We start from the raw sequence: 22,791 nt of genomic DNA, 5'->3' as shown, positions 1-22,791 counted from the left end.
CTACACTTCACTAACACACAACACTACCCTTAACCCTAAAACACTATCCCCCCGACACTACACTAAACCCTAAAACACTACCCTAGACTTCACTAACCCACAACACTACCCTAAACCCTAAATCACTAACCCCACGACACTACACTAAACCCTAAAACACTAACCCCACGACACTACACTCAACCCTAAAACACAACCCTAGACTACACTAACCCACAACACTACCCTAAACCCTAAAACATTAACCCCCCGACACTACACTAAACCCTAAAACACTAACCTAGACTTCAATAACCCACAACACTACCCTAAACCCTAAAACACTAACCCAACAACACTTCACTAAACCATAATACACTACACAAGTACACAACCCTGCACTGCCCTACACAGCCCCTTCACAGCCCCACTTACCTCTTTACACTCATGGTTCAAATCTTCTCCCCCTTCATGCTTCCACCGGCTTCCTCCGTCAGACTCTCTTTGCAAATGTCCGCCGTGACTAGTACCCGCCCCCTACGCATGCGTTGTACAACGCATGCGATGTAACAGCATGCGTACTAAAGGGACGCGTTGTTACATCGCATGCGTAGTAACGGTAAGCGAAGAAATATCCGCGTACTAGTGGATGTTTCCCGAACAGCTGCTTACCAAACTGTTCTTGTCTCTTGGATTCCCGATCCGGGGGAGCGGACGGGAAGGAGGTCTGGGAAGTAGAGGCCTGGATAACCAGGCTCCCGGGCGTGGGGTGCAGGGTCAGAAAACTGGGGTCGCCCGGTGCAGGGCGGTGGCGCCGGGCCACGTTCCGGTCCACAGGAGGTACAGTGGAGGGCTTGGACCAGGTGCCCTTCAGAACGTCAACCAGTGCTTCATTAAATTGCAGCAGAGGCTCCGAGGAGCTTGCTGACAGTTGGAGCACTTCAGTGAGGAGTCAGTCAGTCAGTCAAAAAACACTTTATTCGATTAATAAAAATCATAAAAGCACAGAAGATCATAAAAGAGGCATGTACCATAACATATCCAATACACAATAAGGTTACAAGTGAGGAGGTTAGTCCTCACGGCCAAGCAGGTAACTCCAGCCCAAGGGCTTCAGCCGCCTTGCGCAGCACTACAGAAAATGCAGCACCTTCCTCCGAAGCCACGGTCGGAGGAGAGATGAAGCCAGTGTCAAGGGAGGTGTCAAGACCACTGGCATCCCCCAGCTCGTCTGCCCAGTCCTGAGATAACTGGCCCTGCCGGGCCAGAGCGTCCTCAGACCCCTCCCAGTCGTCACCGTCATCCGATTCCTGGTAGACAAGTGGAATGATCGGAGCCAGGCGGAAGATGAAATTGCCACCCATCGGCGACGGGTGCGGCGCCGGACGGCGCCACTCTGACGCCGGGTCCAGACCGGGACTAAACTGGGGGAACGGCGTCGTCCGAAGGCGGTGCTGGGGTGGCACCGGAGTCCGCGCCGGCAGAGGGGTCGTGAGGTCGACCGGCGCCGACTGGGATCCACGACTGGATCCCGCGGAGGCCTGAGGCGTCAGGACCGGAGTTGACGGCGCAGGGGCCAGAGCCACCGGCTCGCTAGGCCTCCCAGTCGAGCCTGCAGGACCCGAAGGCGCGCAGGCAGGCGTCAACGGCGGAGCCAGGCCTCTCATGGCCATGAGGAAAGCACTGATCACCGCCGGAGTCGCGTCAGTCCCAGGGACCGGCGGGTATGGGGATGGACGGGACTCCTGCGGCTCTGACGGAGCCGCGTGGGTAGTACCACCCTAAACCTCAGCCGAGTCGCGCGACCGGCGAGGGGAGCCCGAAGAGCAATGTCGCCTCTTGGACTTCTTCATATGCTTCGACTTACCCGAAGACTTGGAACCCGACGAGTGGTGGTGATGGCTGCGGCTCCGCGACCGGTCCCTCGACCTCCTCCTCGACCGGGAACGTGAACGGCACGGAGCCGACTGCCAGAGCTCGAGTAGCTTGCGGGACCGCTCCCGTCTAGCCTTCGAAGTCAAGGCCCGGCAGTCGGGACACGACTCAGCATCGTGGTCGGCCCCAAGGCAATAGAGGCACCGGCGGTGGTGGTCCGTAACCGACATCAGTCGGTGACAGGTGTCACAAGCATCCCTACCGGCACCAGAGTCGAGTCAACGAGATTAGAACCAAAGGAGTTCAAAAAGTTTCATCAAAAAATGACTAAAAGGGTATGCTCTTCCCGGATCGGCGCTGTCTGGCGTGGAAAAAAGAAGAACTGACGTCAGCGCGTGAGGGCGGCGTCTAAGTACTCTGACGACGTCATCCCGGCGCACGACGCAGACAACGGACTCGGAGCCACAGACAACGCCTAGCGACGCGCAAGGGTATTGCTGACGAAAATCTTTCCAGATCTAGCCTGACGCCTGGGGATATTCTAAGGTGAGGAATCTAACTAACGTGTTTCTTTCAGATACAAAGATATTGGTGGCCCGGCATTAGGAAACAGACCAAAAACGATGTTTCGGAATGTGAAATATGCCAACAGATGAAAGTCTCTACTGTGAAACGTCCTGTGCAGACACCCTTGTTAATTTCAGATAAACCATTAGCTTGTGTTTATTAAATACCCAGACACACATACATTATCACTAAAAGTTTTCATAACATAGTAACATGTAAGGCACAAAAAATCAATCCATTTCTTTCTGTTTCTCTTTTTGCTATTTTTAATAGATCTTCATGTTTTCAGTCAGTATGCAGTTCCCAAGCCAACACGTGTTTCGTCGCCTCAGTAAGTTGTACATGCGACTTGATCACGGCTGAAAAGCATCGGTATATGTAGATTTGAAGTGAGGTGATAATTCCAAGCCACACTAGTTCTGTGGCGTGAGGAGACAACCCTGTAGGGACTGTAAGGCCGATTTCCGTTAAGTTCTCTTTATTTTGCAGAAAGATATCAAATCTGTATTAAATGAAAAATCGAGCCGCCGATACGCGTACTCCCCTCCTCACGCCAGACTCCAAAATGCATTTTGGAGTCCGGCGTAAGGAAAAAAAGAAACAGAAAGAAATGGATTGATTTTTTGTGCCTTACATGTTACTATGTTATGAAAACTTTTAGTGATAATTTATGTGTGCTTGGGTATTTAATTTACGTTTCTTTGTTGCTTCTGCCACAAAATCTAGAGAGGCGGGTGGTTCTCTCTAACCTTTAAGCACCATTATAACTAGAGTTATATTTTTTACAATATTTGGTGAATTTACCTTGAGGCGCCTTTACCTATCACCTATACCACCATCTCTATTGTTACTACATTAGCTTGTGTTTACCTGGATCACTGCGCTCCATTGCAAAGGGATGGTAACTATAAATATATCATGGTCGCAGTGGATTTGTGTTCAAGGTTCCTATGGATGTGGCCTCAGCGCTCGGCTGACGCTCTAACTGTTATAAAAGATTTGCAATTCTTTATCGGCACATACGCAATTGGCACACTACATTCTGACTAGGGCCCTGCGTTTAGCTCTCGGGCTTACAAAGAAGCCATGGCCAGTTTGGGCGTTGCATTGCGGTACTCCTCTCCATTCCATCCTGAGGGAAATTCCGTTGTGGAAAGGAAAAACCAAGACATAAACCAGTCTATAACAGCTAGGGTATTAGGTTCGGTGATGGGTGGGTCAAAATTTTTATGGGGTCCAACGCTCATTAGACAATTTGCCAAGAAGTTCTCTAGGGGGGGGGGTCACTCCATATGAGTTCCTATTTGAGACAAGAATGTGGGTTCCAGATGTCGAATGTAAAGGCACAGTGGTGGAAAATAAACCATTTGATATCAAAGATCATTTGGCTGTTTTGCAGTACTTAAATGAACTAAGATCGAAACAAAGCAACGTGTTCCTGAAACCAACCACCACTGGGGAAAATCGAGCCGTCCCAGCATGGCCTGTCTGGATCCCAAAGCTTGGGGATCTAGTCTGAGAGATTGCGGACAAGAAGGAATTTGGGCCTTCTTACAGACAACCAGTACCTGTCCTAGCCATCCACGGAACAAGAACAGTACTTCTGCCGCCCCTTGCTGGGAAAAAGGAGAAAAGATGTGTGTCAATCGACCTCATCAAACCACACTATGTGGCCAATACTAAGCAGTAGGCCTTGTGGACTCCGACCAAGTAGCAGACGCACTCCTCTAGCTACTATCCAAGAGGTTCAAACTGAAAGACTCATCGCCATCGAGAATTCAGCAGTAAGAAATGAAGGACTAAGCAACAATGTTATGGAGCTCATTCCTCTTGAAACCCAAATAACAGTTCGTCCTGATACACCTGTTTACACCAACGTAACACGTGATCAACTGGTGAAAGCGATTTCAACGAATCCTAATGCAATTTCAACCATTGACAGAACTGCCTCTGGCTATTTCATTAACTTTGATACGTTTTTTGAGGATCCAAGCAAACCTGAAAAGATGCCAGCCAAAAGAACTTTCAAAGAACTGGCACAATACTTTTTTCATCTCCTGAAAAAGACTTATCTGGTTTCACCATGGATTGAACTATGGTTTTTTTCTGGAATACTTTTCTTTCTACTTTGGCTAGCTTTAGTAATGACTCTGAGCATGCTGATAAATGGAAGATATATTCACTTGGACACAGAAAGTAAAAATGTGAACTTACTTTTGAAACCACAGAAATCATCCCATCGTGAAGCAAGAGACTTGTCAGCAGTGAACATCACAGCCGTTCCTATACAAGATGGTATAGTTTGTGACAAAACGAATTATGATATATTCGGCACGTCAGAACTTTTGAAGATTCCACACTTACTTAAAATTTCATTAAGTGACTTTATTACCTCCAGTACCTATTCTGATGATTGGGCCTTTGAGACTGTTAATAACATGATGTCTGATCTAGAAAGGTCTGCTGCATTCTCTAACCATGAATACTTAGAGGGTTCAACAGACTATAAACAGCCTTATTGTTACAACCACTATGGTCATCATTTCTTGCATAGATCTGCAACCTCTAGAAATGTATTTATGTATAACCAATGGGAACATTGTCCTACACCACCTAGGGGTAGCTCAAAAACTTTTGCAATGAAGTTTCCATATTTTTCAGGGTACAATAAGCCCAATTCAGAAACATTTTACTTTAAAAATGTGAACAAAACAGGAACGAAAAATATGTTAACTAATACAAAACAGATTTATTCTGCAGCCTTTATTGCCCAACTGTCTAGACAGGGTTTCGACTTTTAGAAAGACACAATTGACACAAAATATGTCTGGGGTACAAAAGATTGGCAAGTACAGGGCAAATAATGTTTTTGAATGACACTGTCCAACAAACGTCTTGCCTTGGGTTAGCCAAGATCAAAGACATGAACACACCGTTCATACCTACACCTGCAAGTAATAGCACTACACATACGTATGTACATACTATTTTACAAAACAACAGATCAGATCCTGAATGGGAAAAATGGCTGCTCTGGCCTACAGACACAAACATCTGTCAAGAAAGATTCCTGAATAGAATACAGGGTTTTACGATCAATAAGCCAGACCCACGTTATGTTCAAAGACAGCATCCAGGGGTAGTGACAACATAAAGTGTAGGAAAATTATGCCTTGATTGGCTACAGAAATCTACACTAGAAGATGTGAAACAGCACTTATCTTTACTTAAAGAAGACGCAGACCTTAGGGATTTCTTGCTAGGTCCAAGAAAACCGTGTCAAAAACGTTTCATATATGCCGGCATCTATGCTGCTTATAATGAAATATGGAAGGTTACCCAAGCAGACGCCGCAGAAAGAATACAAGAAATTGATCGTATTAATTTAGAGAAATCTCTGGTGTAGTCATCAATGGGTTAACGACTCTGTCATCCAGGATTTATTCACTGGGCAACATTGTATCCTCTGCTATAGACATTGTGGAACAAGATTTGGTCCTGCTGCGACAAGGCCAGTCTCACCTCACCCCCACCACCCACCCAAAGTCAGCAGAGATGCATTGAGAGGGTCCAGTAAAGGAAGAAACTCCCGGGCTTTCCCTTGGTGGTGGAACTCTCTCCTGCAAGGGCCTCCGTAGCTGCGGTCAGAGCTGCCTGTTGACTTCTAGCGATTTCCGATTTGGGCAGCCTCCGAGAACGTTGTCTTCTGCCCTGTCTTTGCCATCCCGATGGGGAGGTCTCAGGCCCTGAGGTGGTGCTACAATTGTCTTCCTCGCTCGGTATCGCCAGGCCCAGCATTCAGCAAGAGTCCACTAAAGAGCGGAGTTGGTGAAGCTTGCCATTGTAGCGAAAGATAGGGCGAAATGGGTGCCCCCAGGAGTACGAGATCCCTTGCTGCCAGAGATGTTCGGTCACGGAGCGGAACTGCTGGCGCCTCTGTAGTGTGATCAGGGCCAGGTCTTGGTACAGCACTGGGAGTGTCCCTGGAATGAAATGGGGTGGAGAGCTCTTGCTTTAGTGAGGATGGACTCCTTGGTTTTGAAGTCTTGGACGCACACCAGGATGTCTGACGGTGGAGCGTTGGGACCTCGGGGTGACCCCACTCTGTGTGCTCTGTCCAGAACAATGTCAGCCTCGTGAGAGTCCCCCAATATGTACCTGAAGATGTTGTTGGGGAAGGTGAACAGGTCCCAAGTGTCGTCTGAAGGTTTTACGCCTCAGATCCGGATGTTGTGCCTTTGGGACCGGTTTTCAAGGTCCTCCAGGTGTGTCTGGCTGTCCATGTTTTGGTCCTGCAGCCGGATTACCTCCTGTTGGAGCACTGTCAATTCTGTTGCTGTAGTGTCACTTTTCTCCTCGAGGGTCGCAACTCGCTCTCCAACACCGTCAACATCCCTGCAAATTTCTTTGATCTCCACGGCAAATTCGGTTTTCACTGATTGGATATCTTCCCTAAGAGTGAGGAACAGCGACTCTAGGAAAGCCTTTGTGATGGGTTCATCTCCCGCATTCGCAGGATGTCTCGAGGCCTCGGCTTCAGGCGCCGCGGTAGCCATGCTGGGGATTGACTGAGCGGCCGATGATGTCTTTCAGGGGTTTCACCTTGGTATTCCTGGATTTGAACATGCTCTCCCACCCGTTTCAGGCGTCCGCCGGTGTGCTGTCAGGGAGTGAATGAGCCGCCCCGAAGGTCATGAATGTCCACACATTGGGGTCAGGTTGGAGCTTCAGTCCGAGGCGCGGGAGGGAAGGCCCACCACTCCCGCTGTGGCTCGGAGAGGGATGGTGCAGGCATGTTTATAAGGGCCCCCATGCAGCCTCAATGCTCCTCGAGACCCACACAATGTTCAATCAGTCACTGGCTGGGGAATGGTGGAGCGCAGCTAGGATTCCTTCCCCAGTGGTTGGCCTCCCACGCCGCTAATGCATCAAGTCCCGCAGGTTGGGCAAATGTCGCTACCCCGGCCCCAGGGTAAGGCGTATGTGTCGCTCACCGTGTGCTCTGGGGCCTCCGCCAGTTCCAGGGGCGTCCTCACCGCCTGCTCCTCCGAGGACCTGCCTCCGCCGGGGGACTGCTGCTTGCTATTCTGGGCCCACCAGGCCCTGCGCCATGCCAGCCAGCTGTAGGAATTCAGGGTGCAAGTCGACTGGGAGGGGGGGTCGCGCCAGTCCGGACTCCTAACCCAGGTGATCGGGGCCGGCGTCAGAGCTCCGCCCCTAAAGCCGCGGCCTCGCCTGGGCCGCCGCCGCATTCCAAGTTGCCGTGGTGGGCATGCCTCTCACTCCAGATCGGGGATCCACGCGGCCCGATGCATCAGAACAGCCACCGGGCCGCAGCAGCACTCCACCTGCACCCGTAAGCGCACCCTGCTTCTCTCCTGGTATGCTCCACTGGGATGTCCAGGGGTCCCTCAGGCAGGTGGTTCCCGACCTCTGTAGCTCGGGGGCAGAGCGGGCCTCACTCCCAGCCCGGTTGTGACCCTACCGTGGCGTCGCTCTCCAGAAGGCAGTCCCGGTGCCGTGGGAGGGTCGCTGGTGCCTGGGCGACCGAGAGTGGGATATCTGGCCTCGGTGGTCCCAAGCGTGGGCTATGTTAAGACAGTTATTAACATAGCCAGAACATACGTTGTCTCATTTTGGTGGTCCTTTTTCATCCCAGGAGAGAGATAGAAGAAAGGGTGTCCCGCCTGTCTGGGCATTGCAATCTACAATTGTTACCACATACATTTATAGGTAAGGTTAAGAGAGAGAACATTGCTAGAATAACAAAGTGTCATAAATGTTATGAGTTATTTCACATGTGTATTCTCTTTTCATTTACTAGTTCATGTGGAAACCTTGCATCCACCCTACTCTCTTCTGGCATCAAAAGCTTACCTTTTTTCCTTTGCAGGTAGGGAGTATGTAATTTAGTAATATTGGAATGTGGTAAATTCTTCTGTGGAAATACAGGTATACGGATATACACTTACCTTGTGTTTCTTTGTTTTCCTTGCCCAGATCTCCCTCCCAGCTGTTCCTACCCTTCCCTCGCTTGACTATCCCAACAGTCTGTGTGTATTCACATTCCAGACTTGGGGCTGTCGAAAGGTGGACCCCTTTTGAGCATCAGTGCAATCCCGAGGATTTTGGAAGGAGGAGCCTGACAGAATAGCCCACAAATTCTTTCCTCCTGATTGTGCTGAGGAATCGGGATGGCCCCCTTGGAAGACGTTATAGCGGCTTTCGCGTTGGTACAAACACAGCTTGCAACTTCACGTCAGGAGCTAGCAGCTTCACGTTTGGAGACACCACATTTACAGAGTAGAGTAGACAGAATCCAAAGAAACCCATTTGACGCAGGGGGAACCACCCTTCCTGCTTCAGTGGTAGTGGAAATGCCCACACAGATATCGTTAGCCCCCCCTGAAAGATATTATGGCGATATAAAGAAAGTACAGGTTTTCATGACTCAAGGACTGCTACATTTCACCTGTAAGCCGAAAATGTTCGTGACCAACCAAGCCCGGGTGGCTTTTTTGATTTCTTATCTGGGAGGCGAGGCAGCACAGTGGGCAGTTCCTGTAGCAAGAAGGGATGGGCGGATTCAGAGGGAAATTTGAAAAGACATTTGATCGAAGAGCAGAAACCTTCTCTGCCGCCAGGGACCTGTTAGAACTTCGACAGGGCACCTCGGATCTGGTCACGTACCTCAATAACTTCCAAAGATTAGTTGCAGAAATGGACTGGCCGGAATCCAAACAGTCAGCCATTTTCTATCAGGGGCTCACAGAGGAATTAAAGGACGTCCTTGCCCAAATAGACCCCCAACCCAGCCGTGTGCCGCCCTCATTGAGCTTACGCTGCGCCTTGATCGTAGAATAAAAGAGCGGAAAGGGGAGCATAAGAGGAAGGAAAGACACGCCCGTCATACGATCGCACGTTCCCTGTGGAGAAGTCTTCTACCATGCCCGAACCAATGGAGATAGGGGCGGTGAGAGCCTCATTAACGCTTAGTGAGAGGGACCATCGACGCAAACGGGGACTGTGCCTGTATTGCGGGGAAAAAAGACACTTCCTCCGGAATTGTCCAGTGAAACCCAAGTACGGCAAGCTAAGAACAGGTCAATTGGCCATAGTAGCAGCGGAAAAGGGGGCGGAAAACATCAATGCTTGAAGGTAGTAGAAGGGAAACTCTCAAGCAGATGTACCATCCCTTCAATAACGCCTTTCACAGTCACGGAATCAGATCATTTCTTCATCTCATTAACTGTAGAAATCGAGCAAGAGCAGAAACCAATAATGGCCATGGTGGACTCAGGAGCCACAGGATGCTTTATGGATCGGAATGAAGCACTACGTTTAGGAGCACAAATTTTATGTAAGCCTCAACCTGAAATGGTGTATGCAGTTGACAGTAAAGAGCTGGAATCGGGACCCATACATCACAGTACTCCAGAATACGAGCTCACTTTTGAAGGATACCATCATGAATGGTTATCATTCAACATTATCCAAGCCCCGCAGTATGGAGTTATATTAGGACTCCCATGGTTGCAAAAACACAAACCCAACATAAACTGGGCAACAAAAACTCTACAACTGACATCCCTTTACTGCCAAAGCCATTGTACTCAAGCACTCACCCGACTCTCTCAAGCATTGGCCTTTAGGCTTCACATCGCGACGGTTGCAGAGAAAGCAGTGACGTTACCCAAGTACTATGAAGCCTATGTTGACGTATTCAGCGACACCCAGGCGAAGGTGCTTCCTCCGCACCGAGAATACGATTGTCGGATTGAATTGATTCCAGGAGCAGTAATTCCGTGTGGCCGGATATATGCCCTTACGGTACCAGAGAACGAATATTTGCAGTCCTATTTGGATAAACATCTAGCAATGGGATTCATCTGTCCCTCCAGGTCTCCTGCAGCATCTCCTCTTTTATTAGTTCCAAAGGCAAACGGGTACTTAAAATGTTGCATAGACTTCAGGGCCCTGAACGCCCTCACTATAAAGAACCAATATCCACTACCTTTGATCCCTGTTCTACTGGAACAAGTCCAAGCAGCTGGTATTTATACCAAGTTGGACCTGAGAGGGGCGTATCATCTAGTCCGGATGCACCGAGGAGATGAGTGGAAAACTGCCTTCAAGACGTGGTATGAGCTTTTCGAATATCTCGTTATGCCCTTTGGGTTATGCAACACCCCCGCTGCGTTTCAATTTTTTCTTAACGAGGTGCTCAGGAAGTATCTTGACCACTTTGTAGTGGTTTATATTGACGACATACTGATATATTCTCCCAATGAAGAGGAACATGTCGTCCATGTGTGCCTAGTCCTGAAAGCATTATGCAAACATCAACTATTCTGCAAAATCACAAAATGTGAATTCCATGGGACTACTCTGGAATTCTTGGGGGTCATGCTCACTCCGTCGGGTCAGGTAATGGCGGAGAGGAAGGTTAAAGCTGTAGCAGATTTGCCTCGTCCATGCAACGTCAAAGATATTCAAAGTCTGATAGGGTTTGCGAACTTCTACAGAAGATTTATTTGACAGTTCTCTGACCTAGTGGCACCCTTGACACGACTAACCCGAAAGAAAACTTCTTTCTTATGGACCGAAGAAACCCAAGAAGCTTTTGACCTTCTGAAAAAGGTGTTTACAACGGCTCCTGTTCTCACTCATGCCAATCCCAAACTACCCTTCATCGTAGAGGCCGACGCATCAGAAGTGGCGTTAGGAGCGTTCTTGTCTAAACGGCACAAAACTACAGGATATCTCCATCCTACAGCATTCATGTCCAGGAAGTTAAACACAGCAGAACAAAATTATACCATAGCAGAGAAGGAACTCCTAGTTATCAAAGATGTGTTTCTGGAATGGAGACATTGGTTGATGGGAGCGGTGCATCAGGTGACGGTTTACTCAGACCATCGCAACCTACAATTCATGCGGGCCGCACGTCATCTCACCCCACGGCAGCTCCGTTGAATGCAATTCTTTGAGGAGTACCATTTTATAGTAACCTTTCAGCCTGGAGTGGACAACAAAAAAGCTGACGCTCTTACGAGACAAGAAAACCCCACACAACGCAACATTACCCCGGAAAGAGCGATCATAGAACCTAGTAACGTTCTATGTGTTACCCAAACGAAAGACTTTCTGCAGAACATTAGAATAGGGGTGCAAACCTGTACTTGGAGAACATGGATTAGACATCACAGGGATTGGCAGATACGGCAAGGACTCCCCATGAAAGGTCCTCAGGTACTAGTTCCTAACAAGGCTCTACGCAAGACTGTGTTTACATGGTGTCATGATCTCCTGTGTGCTGGACACACGGGGGTGAGAAAACACTGGAGAAGATGCTGCGGCAATTCTGGTGGCCGACTGTTCGTCCGGACGTTCTACAATGGGTAAAAGAATGTTCCACATGCGCCCAGATGAAGACAGACCACAGACAACCACAAGAACTTCTACAGGCAAAGCCCACTCCTGATGTCCCGAGGGAAAGGTTCTCAGTGGACTTCATTGTGGGGTTGCCCAAGGATCAGGGGAAGACAACAATAGTCGTAGTCATTGACTATCTAACCAAGATAGCCCATTTTATAGCATGTAACCAAGCACCTACAGCAGGCCAGTTGGCACATATTCTGTTGATTAATATAGTTCGGCTTCATGGTCTTCCTAAAACCATAGTTTCAGACAGAGGGGCCCGTTCACTGCTCGCTTCTGGAAGACATGGTGTGCAGAACTACAAATACGGCCAAACAGAAAGACTGAACCAAACCCTTAAACAGTTCCTTCGGTGTTATGTCGATAAAAATACCAATGCTTGGGTGGACTGGTTGTGGGTGGCTGAGATAGCATACAATAGCGCTAAACACTTCTCCACGCAACACACTCATTTCTTTAGTACCTATGTGTTTCACCCTCGGTTCAACCCTTTAATCCTCCCCAGTACCAACGCCAGACTTCCGGACCTTCAAGAGCGATTGTTACATGTACGCAAAACTTTAATTGCTACACGTAGCAATCTGCTTCAGGCCAAAGAAAGGTACAAAGCCCAGGCAGACAAACACCGTAGACCTGGTCCTTCGTACAAAAAAGGGGAATTGGTTTGGCTATCAACGAAACATATTCGTTTTAAGAAACACAGTGTGTTTAACCCTAAATTCATTGGCCCCTATCGAGTGCTTAAACATATCAACCGTGTGGCAGTAAAATTGCGCCTGCCAACCCACTTCAGAATCCACCCCGTCTACCTCTTTTGAAGCCTTCTCACAGTCCGGTAAAGCGGACTCCGGTGCCCATATGGGTTTACCATGATCAGGAGTATGAAGTCAAAGGGATACGTGATGCCAAGAGGGCGTGTGGGAGGTTGTGGTATTTGATTTCCTGGAAGGGTTATGGGCCTGAGGAAGACACTTGGGAACCGGCAGGGGCTGTTCACGCCCCCGTCTGGTGGCCAAATTTAATCGACTGCATCCTGATAAGCCATCTGCCAGTAAGTGTCCACCGAGACGGAGATGTACTGTCAGGGTTTGAAAGTCTGGTTACGCGCTGACTGACACACACGCGATAACCAGGAAACTGAAACTTCTATGAAAACTACAGTTCCCGGCATGCCCCGAGAAACACGTCGTACGTGTTCCGGGCATCACGCAAGGAACTGGGTAAATGGCAGTCGGCAATCACCATTGCTGCCGATTATTCTGTAGCGGAACCCCGGATATTTCCTTCGGTCTTCTGTCATCCTCAAGGCGGCAAGAGTGCGGTTTGCACGTTCTCTTTGTACCGCATCCGGGAAGGATTTATTGTGCCCTTGCCAAGTTTACCTGATTGTAGCTTCCCCATTGGCTGAGACCGCCGGTGCCTTGTCTCTTGCGGGGAAGGTCTTATTGATTCCTCGGACTCCTTCGGATTCCGTGAGTTCGACTCTCCCGTTGGTCGAGGCTGGCAATTAAAAGTCTCTGGCAGGGGAGGTGTTTCCAGAGCCACACGCTATTGGGATTTCTCTCCCGTTGGATGAGGCTGTTATTAGCCGTCTCTTGCGGGAGAGTTTTCTATTCCTCACCAGTGACGCCATGTTGAGGGGCTCACGTGATCCTTTTTTTTTTTATTATAACAAGCTTTATTGATCCTTCAGTTTGAGTACAATACATCTTATCAAACATCCATGGCATTTTCGTTTTTGTAGATCAGTATCCCATCTTTATCTATAATTAACTTTACAAACTTCACATCTTTGTATCCAGCATTACACGACACAAAATATAGAATGCAAATAAAAGGAAACATTTGGAGCCATCCATAATATAAACTAGTACCTCTAAGGATGCTTGCCTCGTATCTGAGCCTTAAAGCCGTAAACTGAGTTAACTTAATGATTGCTCTGACAGCCAGTATAATCGCCAGGTCCAGGAAATGCAGGTTGACTTTCTGGGCCCTGGTGCGCTTGTGTAGACCCAGCAGGCACTCTAGTATGTTGTCTGGTATTGTGAGGTGTGTGATTTCCCCAAGTATATTCCGGATCTTTCCCCAGTAATCCCGAAGATGCGGGCAGGCCCATAACATATGAACGAACAGGTTACTTACCTTCGGTAATGATATATCTGTAAGAAACATTAGTTAGTTAGATTCCTTACCTTAGAATATCCCCAGGCGTCAGGCTGGGTCCGTAAAGATTTTTTGTCAGCAATACCCTTGTGCGTCGCTAGGCGTCACCTGCGGCTCCGCGTCCGTCGTCGGCGTCGTGAGCGCCGGGATGACGTCATCGGAGTACTTAGACGCCGCCCTCGCGCGCTGACGTCAGTTCTTGTACATAGCTTTCCGCACCAGGAATGCAGAGCCATGCAAGAAATCGACATTGGTGCCAAGAATCTAGCGCCCTGAAAGGGATGACCTTAACCCTAGATGTCAGTTCGCAGAGCGGGGAGGATGGGTGGGGTGGTAAGGAATCTAACTAACTAATGTTTCTTACAGATATATCGTTACCGGAGGTAAGTAACTTGTTCATCTGAAAGAAACACGTTAGTTAGATTCCTTACCTTAGAATAGATACCCCAGCAATACCAACCCCGGTGGTGGGTCTGCGAACCAAGATCACACCAGGAAGTCCTGGAGAATGGAACGGCCAAAGAAGCCGTCTCTCCGGACTTGGCTGTCTAGGCAATAATGCTTGGCAAACATGTGCAGCAAGACCTACGTTGCTGCCTGACAAATGTTCTGCAGAGGGACTCCCCGTCCCAGGGCAGTAGTAGCCGCTGTGGCCCGAGTGGAATGAGCCCTCAGCCACACAGGAGGTTCCTTCTTAGCCAAGGAATAACAGGCCTTAATGCACAAAACGACCCACAGGAGATGATTCGCTTGTGCACTGCCCATCCCTTCTTAGCGCCCACGTAGCCAACAAAGAGTTGGTAGTCCACCCGGAACTGTTTCGTGCGGTCCAGATAGACGGACAGCGCTCGTTTTGGGTCCAGACGGTGGAGCCTCTCTTCCTCTTTCGAGGGATGCGGAGGCGGAAAGAAGGTGGGCAATGTAATAGACTGGTCGATGTGAAAGGCAGTTGCCACCTTAGGTAAAAAGGAAGGACGAGTCCTGAGAACAACCTTGTCCGGATGGACAGAGAGGAAAGGAGGCTTAGAAGAAAGAGCCTGGAGCTCACTCACTCGTCTGGCAGAGGTGATGGCAACCAGGAAAGCAGTCTTAAGAGTCAGAAGACGAAAAGGACAATTATGAAGTGGCTGAAAAGGAGCGCACATCAGATAGGTCAACACTAGGTTCAAATCCCACTGAGGCATTACTAAAGGGACAGGAGGAAACATATGAGTAATGCCTTTAAAGAATCAAGCAACAACAGGGGACTTGAAAAGAGAAGACTGATCAGGAAGCCATAAGAAAGCAGAAACAGCTGAAAGATATCCCTTGAGGGTGCCCAGAGCAGAGCCCTGCTGGGTCAGGGAAAGAAGAAAGAGGAGAACCTCAGAAAGCGGGGCGGAAAGGGGATCCACAGCCTTTGCTGTGCACCATGCCACGAATGTGTTCCACAGACAGGCGTATACCGTTTTAGTGGAGGGATGCCTGGCTGCCAGAATGACATCACAGACTTCAGGAGGCAAGTCAAATGGCATCAACTGCCGTCGATCAATCTCCACGCATGGAGGTGGAGGCGGGACAGGTTCGGGTGGAGGACCGTCCCCTGCTGCTGCGACAGAAGGTCCTCCTGAAGAGGCAGTCGAATTGGGGGATCGATTGATAGACTGAGTAGCTCGGGATACCAGTATCTTCGTGCCCAATCCGGAGCCACAAGGATGAGTTGGGCCCGGTCGCGCCTGATCTTCTTCAGCACTCTGGGCAGAAGTGGTATAGGCGGAAAGGCGTACAACAGACCGCAACTCCAATCGCAACGAAAAGCGTCTCCGAGCGAGTGCCGCCTTGGAAATTCCAACACGCAGAACCGATGACATTGCGCGTTCTCTTCGGTGGCGAATAGATCTAACAAAGGCTCTCCCCACTGCCGAAAGAGGCCTTGCGCCACGTCCGAGTTCAGACGCCATTCGTGATCCATCATGCACCGGCGGCTGAGTTCGTCCGCTCTGGCGTTCAGAGAGCCCGCCAGGTGTTGAACCACCAGGGTGATGCCCTGATGTTCCAGCCATGTCCAGAGGCGCAGAGCCTCCTGACATAGGGTCCACGACCCCACCCTGCCCTGGTTGTTGCAATACCACATGGCGGTGGTGTTGTCCGTGAACACCTGCACTACACTTCCCCGAACAGAGGGAAGGAATGCCTTCAGTGCAAGCCGGATCACCCGCAGCTCCAATAGGTTGATATGGAGCAGGGACTCCGCCAAAGACCAGAGGCCTCTGATCTATGCCTCTCCCATGTGGCCCCCATCCCAGGAGGGACGCATCCGTCACCACTACGTGCTCTGGTTGGGGTAGGTCGTGGGATCTGCCACTGACCCAATCGCGGTCGGTGAGCCACCACTGCAACTGTCTTGCAGTGCCCTCCGAAATCAGCACGTGGTCAGACAGGTTGCCCCGATGTTGGGCCCACTGGAACTTCAGGTCCCACTGCAGAGGCCGCATCCGCCACCTGGCGTGATGTACCAGCAGGATGCAGGAGGCCATCAGACCCAGCAGCCGCAGCACCAACCTGACCAAAACTCGGGATAAAGGCTGAAAGATCGGAATCAGAGCCTGAATATCCCAAACCCGCTGTTCCGGAGGATAGACCCGAAACTGCGCAGACTCCAGAACCGCTCCAATGAAAAGAAGCTTCTGGGAGGGACCCAGATGCGACTTCGGCACGTTGATGGAGAACCCCAGCAAATGCAGGAGGTCGGCCGTAGTCTGGAGGTGGGAGACGACTGCCTGGGGCGAGCCCACCTTTAACAACCAGTCGTCGAGATAGGGGAAGACTGGAACCCCTAATCTGCGCAGATGAGCTGCGACCACCGCCATCACTTTCGTGAGCACCCGAGCACTGGTGAGGCCGAAGGGGAGCACGGCAAACTGAAAGTGCTCATGGCCTACTGTGAACCGCAGGTAACGTCGGTGGGCCGGCAGGACGGGGAAGTGGAAATATGCATCCTGCAAGTCCAATCCTACCATCCAGTCTCCAGGGTCTAGGGCAGCCAGAACCTGAGCTAAGGTGAGCATCTTGAACTTCTCCTTCTGGAGCAAGGCGTTGATGCTCCTGAGGTCCAAGATAGGGCGTAGGCCCCCTTTGCCCTTCTTGGGAACCAGAAAGTAGTGGGAATAACAACCCCGACCTACTTCTGGACCAGGAACGCGCTCGATGGCACCCTTGGCCAAGAGCGCCGTAACTTCCTCCTGCAGAAAAGCAAGTGATCCCCCGACATGCGGTGGTACTGTGGCGGCATGGCTGGAGGAGTCGCCTCGAAGGGGAGAGAGTAGCCCCTTCGGACGATTTGCAGCACCCACCTGTCCGACGTGATGGTACACCAGTGGAGCAGGGGATGGCGAACCCTGCCTCCCACTGGCATGGAATGGGCCTGAAAGGTCGGACTAGGAAGGCTTTGAGGCAGATGCTGCTGGGGCAGATGTGGGCTGACCGGCTCTCTGTCCCCCTGCTCTGCCTCGGTGGAATCCACGTCCGCGACTGCGTTGAGACTGGTTCTGCGGCCTTTGGCTAGACGGTCGTGTGGGGGTGCCCCTTCCTAGGTCACGAAAGGGGCGAACAGCGGAAGTTTGCGGGCACGGGGCTGAGAGGCCCAAGGACTTGGCCGTAGCCCTGGATCCTTAAAGCGCTCCAGTGCACTATCCACTTTATCGCCAAAGAGGCGACGGCCATCGAAGGGCATGTCCATGAGGGTGCTCTGGACATCCCCGGAGAAATTCGTGGATCTCAGCCAGGCGTGTTGACGAATCGCCACCGTCGTCGCAATCGCCCTTCCTAGCGAGTCCGTGGTGTCAAGCCCACATCAGATTGAGTACCGTGCTGCATCCCGCCCCTCAGCAAGAGCCTGGGCGAGCCGTGTCCTGGCCTCCTCCGGACACTGGGGCAGCACGTCTGCCACCGTATCCCACAAGGAGTGGGTATAACGGTCCAAAAGGCACACGGTGTTGATAGACCGCAGCCCCAAACTAAGGGAGAAATACAGCTTCTTCCCAAACTGCTCCAACCTTTTGGATTCCCGATCCGGAGGAGCGGACGGAAAGGCGGTCTGGGAGGTAGAGCCCTGGATAACCAGGCTCTCAGGGGTGGGGTGCACTGACAGAAAGCTGGGGCCGCCCGGTGCTGGTCGGTGGCGCCGGGCCACGTTCCGGTCCACAGGAGTGACTGTGGAGAGCTTGGATCAGGTGCCCATCAGAACATCAGTCAGTGCTTCATTGAACTTCGGTGAGGAGGTTAGTCCTCACAGCCACTGCGGGGAGCACCAGATGAAGGGCTTTGGCAGCCCTGCGCAGCACCACAGAATAGGTAGCACCCTCCTCCGTAGCCACGGAGGGAGGAGAGATGAAGCCAGTGTCAGGGGAGGTGTCGAGACCACTGGCATCCCCCAGCTCTTCTGCCCAGTCCTGATCGAACTGGAACTGCTGTGCCAGAGGGTCCTCAGACCCCTCCCAGTCGTCTCCGTTATCCGACTCCTGGTAGACAGTCTGAAAGGTCGGAGCCGGGCGGCGGATGAATTGCTCATCCATCGGCGCCGGAGACGGCGCCGGGCGGCGCCGCTTTGACGCCGGACCCGGACTGAACCTGGGGACGACGTCGTCCGAAGACGGCGCCGGGGGCGGCACCGAAGGGGTCGGCGCCGGCGGAGGGTTCGTAAGGTCGACTGGGATCCAGGCCTGGATCCCACGGGGGCCTGCGGCGACGACGACGGCACCGGGGCAGGAGCCGCCGGCTCGCTAGGCCTCCCAGTCGGACCTGCGGGGCCCGAAGGCGCGCCGGCAGGCCGCGACGGTGGAGCGAGACTCCGCATGGCCACAAGGAAGTCTCGGATCTCTGTTGGAGTCGCATCAGGCCCAGGGTCCGGAGGTTATGGGGCCGGATGCGACTCCTGCGGCTCCGATGGAGCCGCGCGGGTAGTGCCACCCTAACCCTGAGCCAAGTCGCGCAACCGGCGAGGGGAGTCAGAAGAGCGATGTAGCCTCTTCGACTTCTTCTTACTGTGCCTCGACTTACCGGAATGCGAGGACTTCGATCCCGACGAGCGGTGATGGCTGCCGGATCTCGAGCAGCTTTCGGGACCGCTCCCGCCTAGCCTTCGAGGTCAAGGCCCGGCAGTCGAGGCACGACTCGGCATCATGGTCGGCCCCAAGGCAGTAGAGACAACGATGGTGGTGATCCGTGACCGACATCAGGCGATGACAGGCGTCGCACGGCTTGAAACCGGGCATCCCTACCGGCACCAGGAGTCGAGGTCGACTCGAAAGAGGAACCAAAAATGTTCAAAAGTTTAGTCAAAAAGTGACTAAAGGGTATGCTCTTCCCGGATCTGCGCTTACTTGCGCGGAAAAAAGAAGCTTAGGTGGCCTCTAAGCATAGCTAGGTGCCTTTGACTGAGTCTCGAGGGAGTTTGTTTCCATTTGCTCAAGAGCTTGAATTTCAGATCATGTCCTACTTTTAAATACCATTCACCCTGCTTTAAATTGCAGCAACATGTACTTAGAAGTTACCTAAAAATATTTAAAAGGAGGGTGTTAGGCCTGTCAAAGGGGGTTATTTTTACAGGTCATATCTGCAGTTAAAGCCTGAACCACTGTGCTACACATGGCAGGCCTGCAACCATGCTTGTACAGTCACTGAATTGGGTGGCACAAAATGTGCTGCAGCCCACTGGTGACATTAAACTCATAGGCCCTGGGTACACTTTCGGTACCATATACTCGGGACTTAAAGGTACGTTAAATATGCCAATTAGGAGTATGCCAATTTTTCATGTTGAAAGGGGGCGCACAGTCACTTTACCTTTGGTTAGCAGAGTGCACAGCCAACAAAAATAGTCAAGGCAAAAATTGTGGGGAAATACCATGCGAAAGAGGGACACTTTTTTAACAGTCAGCCTTTTTGGTAGTAGGGATTAGCATCAGCAGGAACAGGGTTTGGGACAGACAAGGTTTATAGAGGGAAGGTCTTGGGTTATTCGTAAAATAAAAGACAGCTTAAGGAAAAGGTGAACGATGGAGTAAATAGGTGCATTTACTCAATTAGTATAATTACTGAGCCGAGAAAGGAGGAATCGAATTAATGAAGATTATCTGTATGAAATCTAGATTATACAGAATATATAAGGGTAGTACATGGCATTTAAATAAGTATTCTGACATAAACAGCAGTAAGCCAATGCACAGTAAAGGAGAAATCTGCAAAGATGTGAATGAAAGCAAAGCCACTTGCAGGCTATTCTAATCTACATTTCAGCAAGAGAACTTAAAGCCAAGAACAGGCTTAGGAGCAGCTTCACTGCTTCTTCAGGAAGAACGTACGTACAGAGAGATTTATGCTGAACTCATGTAAGTTTTGAAAAATCTTATAGGATAAGAGCAACCCTTTTAGGCACCCACCGGTGTATGATTATAATACTCCCAAGTCTGAATGCTCACTTTGCAACCATTTTGCAATATCTTTGGGTTGCTTCGCTATGAATGAAACATTCTTTCTTTACATTGATACCAGTGTTAGAGGGAAGGATTTGGTAGATGTTAGAGAAGCACTGACTTCAGGAGCAGAATCGACTTTGAATCATTATAACCTGACGCACAATTCCCGGTTAAGAACATAATGTAAAGTTCTGGAACATATGCAATCATTGGAACATTCCAAAATGGTGGATATACACTCAAACTAAAGATTCTTTTGGAAAAAAACAACAGTTACTCTTTCCTAAAATGTGCGAGGGTACCAAAGTATCCATATATGCTAAGATAGTCTGACTTTAGAAGGATTTGATGCTGTTAAAAGTAAAAAGCTGGTTAGTTAGTAAGTTAAGATAAACAAGAATGTTCCTAAAAGGTACATGCATTTTGACAGATATCTTGTTTTGCAATAGGAAACCTTGGAATCACCTATTTTCTTGTACATCTTAAATTAAGATATATACAGAAGAGTGCATTGGACAACAACACAATTGGAAAATTCCTATTTGCTGTTGACCACTTCTGCTGCTCTAATACTCTGGCCAGCTTGTACACGAGCTATCTATCCCTTTCCGGTCGCAGTGCAGTGCTGCAAGTATGTATCGCAGTAAGAGAAACTCAACAAGGCACTTAAGGGCAATGCTCATTTTCTTGATTTTGCTGAGTAATCACACATAGTTCTGTTGTAGTGCACAGTTCTTTCCTAACTGGATGCACGCAACCCAATGATTTTAGCGTTGTCTCAAATTGTACCTGTTACTCATGAGAGATCCTAGGATCATCAAGCTATCTTCCATGCTTGTAATAATTTCTGATGTGCTGTCCCCTCTCAACAGCAGCTCTCCTCGGGTTTTAAAATTTGCAAATGTAAATGTTTTATTGTCCCACTCTGCAATGACCAGTTTCAGCTTCTGTTCGATATCTCTCTCCTTCACAGCGCTGATGCAGATATCCTATAATGGGAAGAGACAGCAGTAAAATCGTACAGTTTACATGGCTGCAGAAATTATACTGGAAAAGTATAATGGTTGAGTGTAGTAATTATTCAATTATATACAGTATTTAATGTTTTGGCCCTTTAGGCAGTCCACCTTCAGAACATCACATTTGTGTTCATATGTAAGGAATTGCTAATGCAGCATTTCTTTCTTAATTCTGAATCCCATATTTGCGTAGACATGTACAAAACTGTTGGTGCAGCCCTATGTTATTAACACTAGCATGTGTCCTAGCACAAATGGCTAAGAGGATGTGGCATAACGGCCAGAGCGGCCGACCTCGAGGCTGGGGAACCAGGTTCGAATCTCAGCACTCAACATGATTGCTCAACATCCTGTGATTCTGGGTAAATCACTTAATCTTCCCGTGCCTAACATAAAAAAAACAACAATTAATGTGTACATCTGTAATGCAACTGGTGCTCTGTAAAGCACTCTGACACCTTCGAGTCTAGTTTGCGCTTATGAAACTCCCACCAACATAAAAAATAATATGAAGACTCCATATGAAAAAAGTGTGCTTAATTCTGGGGTTAGGGTGAAAACAACAGTAGTATGTAGGCTTCAGATCTACACCTGATCTCACAAAGGTGATGAAAGTTGACATTGTTAGCCAGGTCTCTCCAGACCACTGACATGAACTTAATATAAATGCCCCTACCCAGTGGACCTACAACTTACTTTGCTTATCTAATTTAAAGCTGACAGATGTTAAATGCGAAAATGAAGCAGATAAAATGTTTAAATTAACAATCACAACAATATTTATCACATTACAAATGTCAGATGACGGTTAAGAAATAATATTTATAAATATAACTTATTGAAAGAATTGTGATTCATGGGCAGAGATGACAATGAAAAGAAACAATTAAACTAAGAGTAAATGGAAAGGAACAGCAACGATTCAAATCATTACAATCATTATAATGTGAGTGATAATATACCAAAGCAGAGAAACTCAATAGTTTCATACATTCTGATTTCTTAAATGCAATTCAAGAGATTTGCAATTAAGAAATTGGTATTCATAATGTTTGTACATTTGGCCTTAGTAATTCATACAGCATTTTAAACTGTGAAATGATTGAGGCCGCAAGTGTTGTTGTAGACACAAATCCACTCAGAAAATCAGAAACGGCAGCTATAAGCTGATTGTTTTCATTTTTCAAATGAGCTAGATAAATAGCTTGATGGATAAGTTCCTTACCTTTGGTAATGCGTTATCTGGTAGAGACATATAGCCACAGATTCCTTACCTTTGAAATTCCAGGTAT

At 49.3% G+C, this 22,791-nt stretch overlaps 1 protein-coding gene across 1 annotated transcript in view; it reads right to left on the bottom strand.

Moving 5' to 3' along the window:
- Positions 1–22,791, bottom strand: part of DNAH5 (dynein axonemal heavy chain 5) — a 5,853,083-nt gene that overhangs the window by 3,439,982 nt on the left and 2,390,310 nt on the right. The window contains exon 29 of the mRNA XM_085606747.1: positions 21,270–21,469. Coding sequence (XP_085462873.1) covers positions 21,270–21,469 — 200 coding nt within the window. The remainder of the gene's footprint in view (positions 1–21,269; positions 21,470–22,791) is intronic.

This window comes from Triturus cristatus, chromosome 5_2 (genome assembly GCF_964204655.1).
Source record: "Triturus cristatus chromosome 5_2, aTriCri1.1, whole genome shotgun sequence".
In the NCBI taxonomy this organism is placed as follows: Eukaryota; Metazoa; Chordata; class Amphibia; order Caudata; family Salamandridae; genus Triturus; species Triturus cristatus.
Note: the sequence above shows the minus strand (reverse complement) of the source record. Positions and strands in the feature narration are given on the sequence as shown.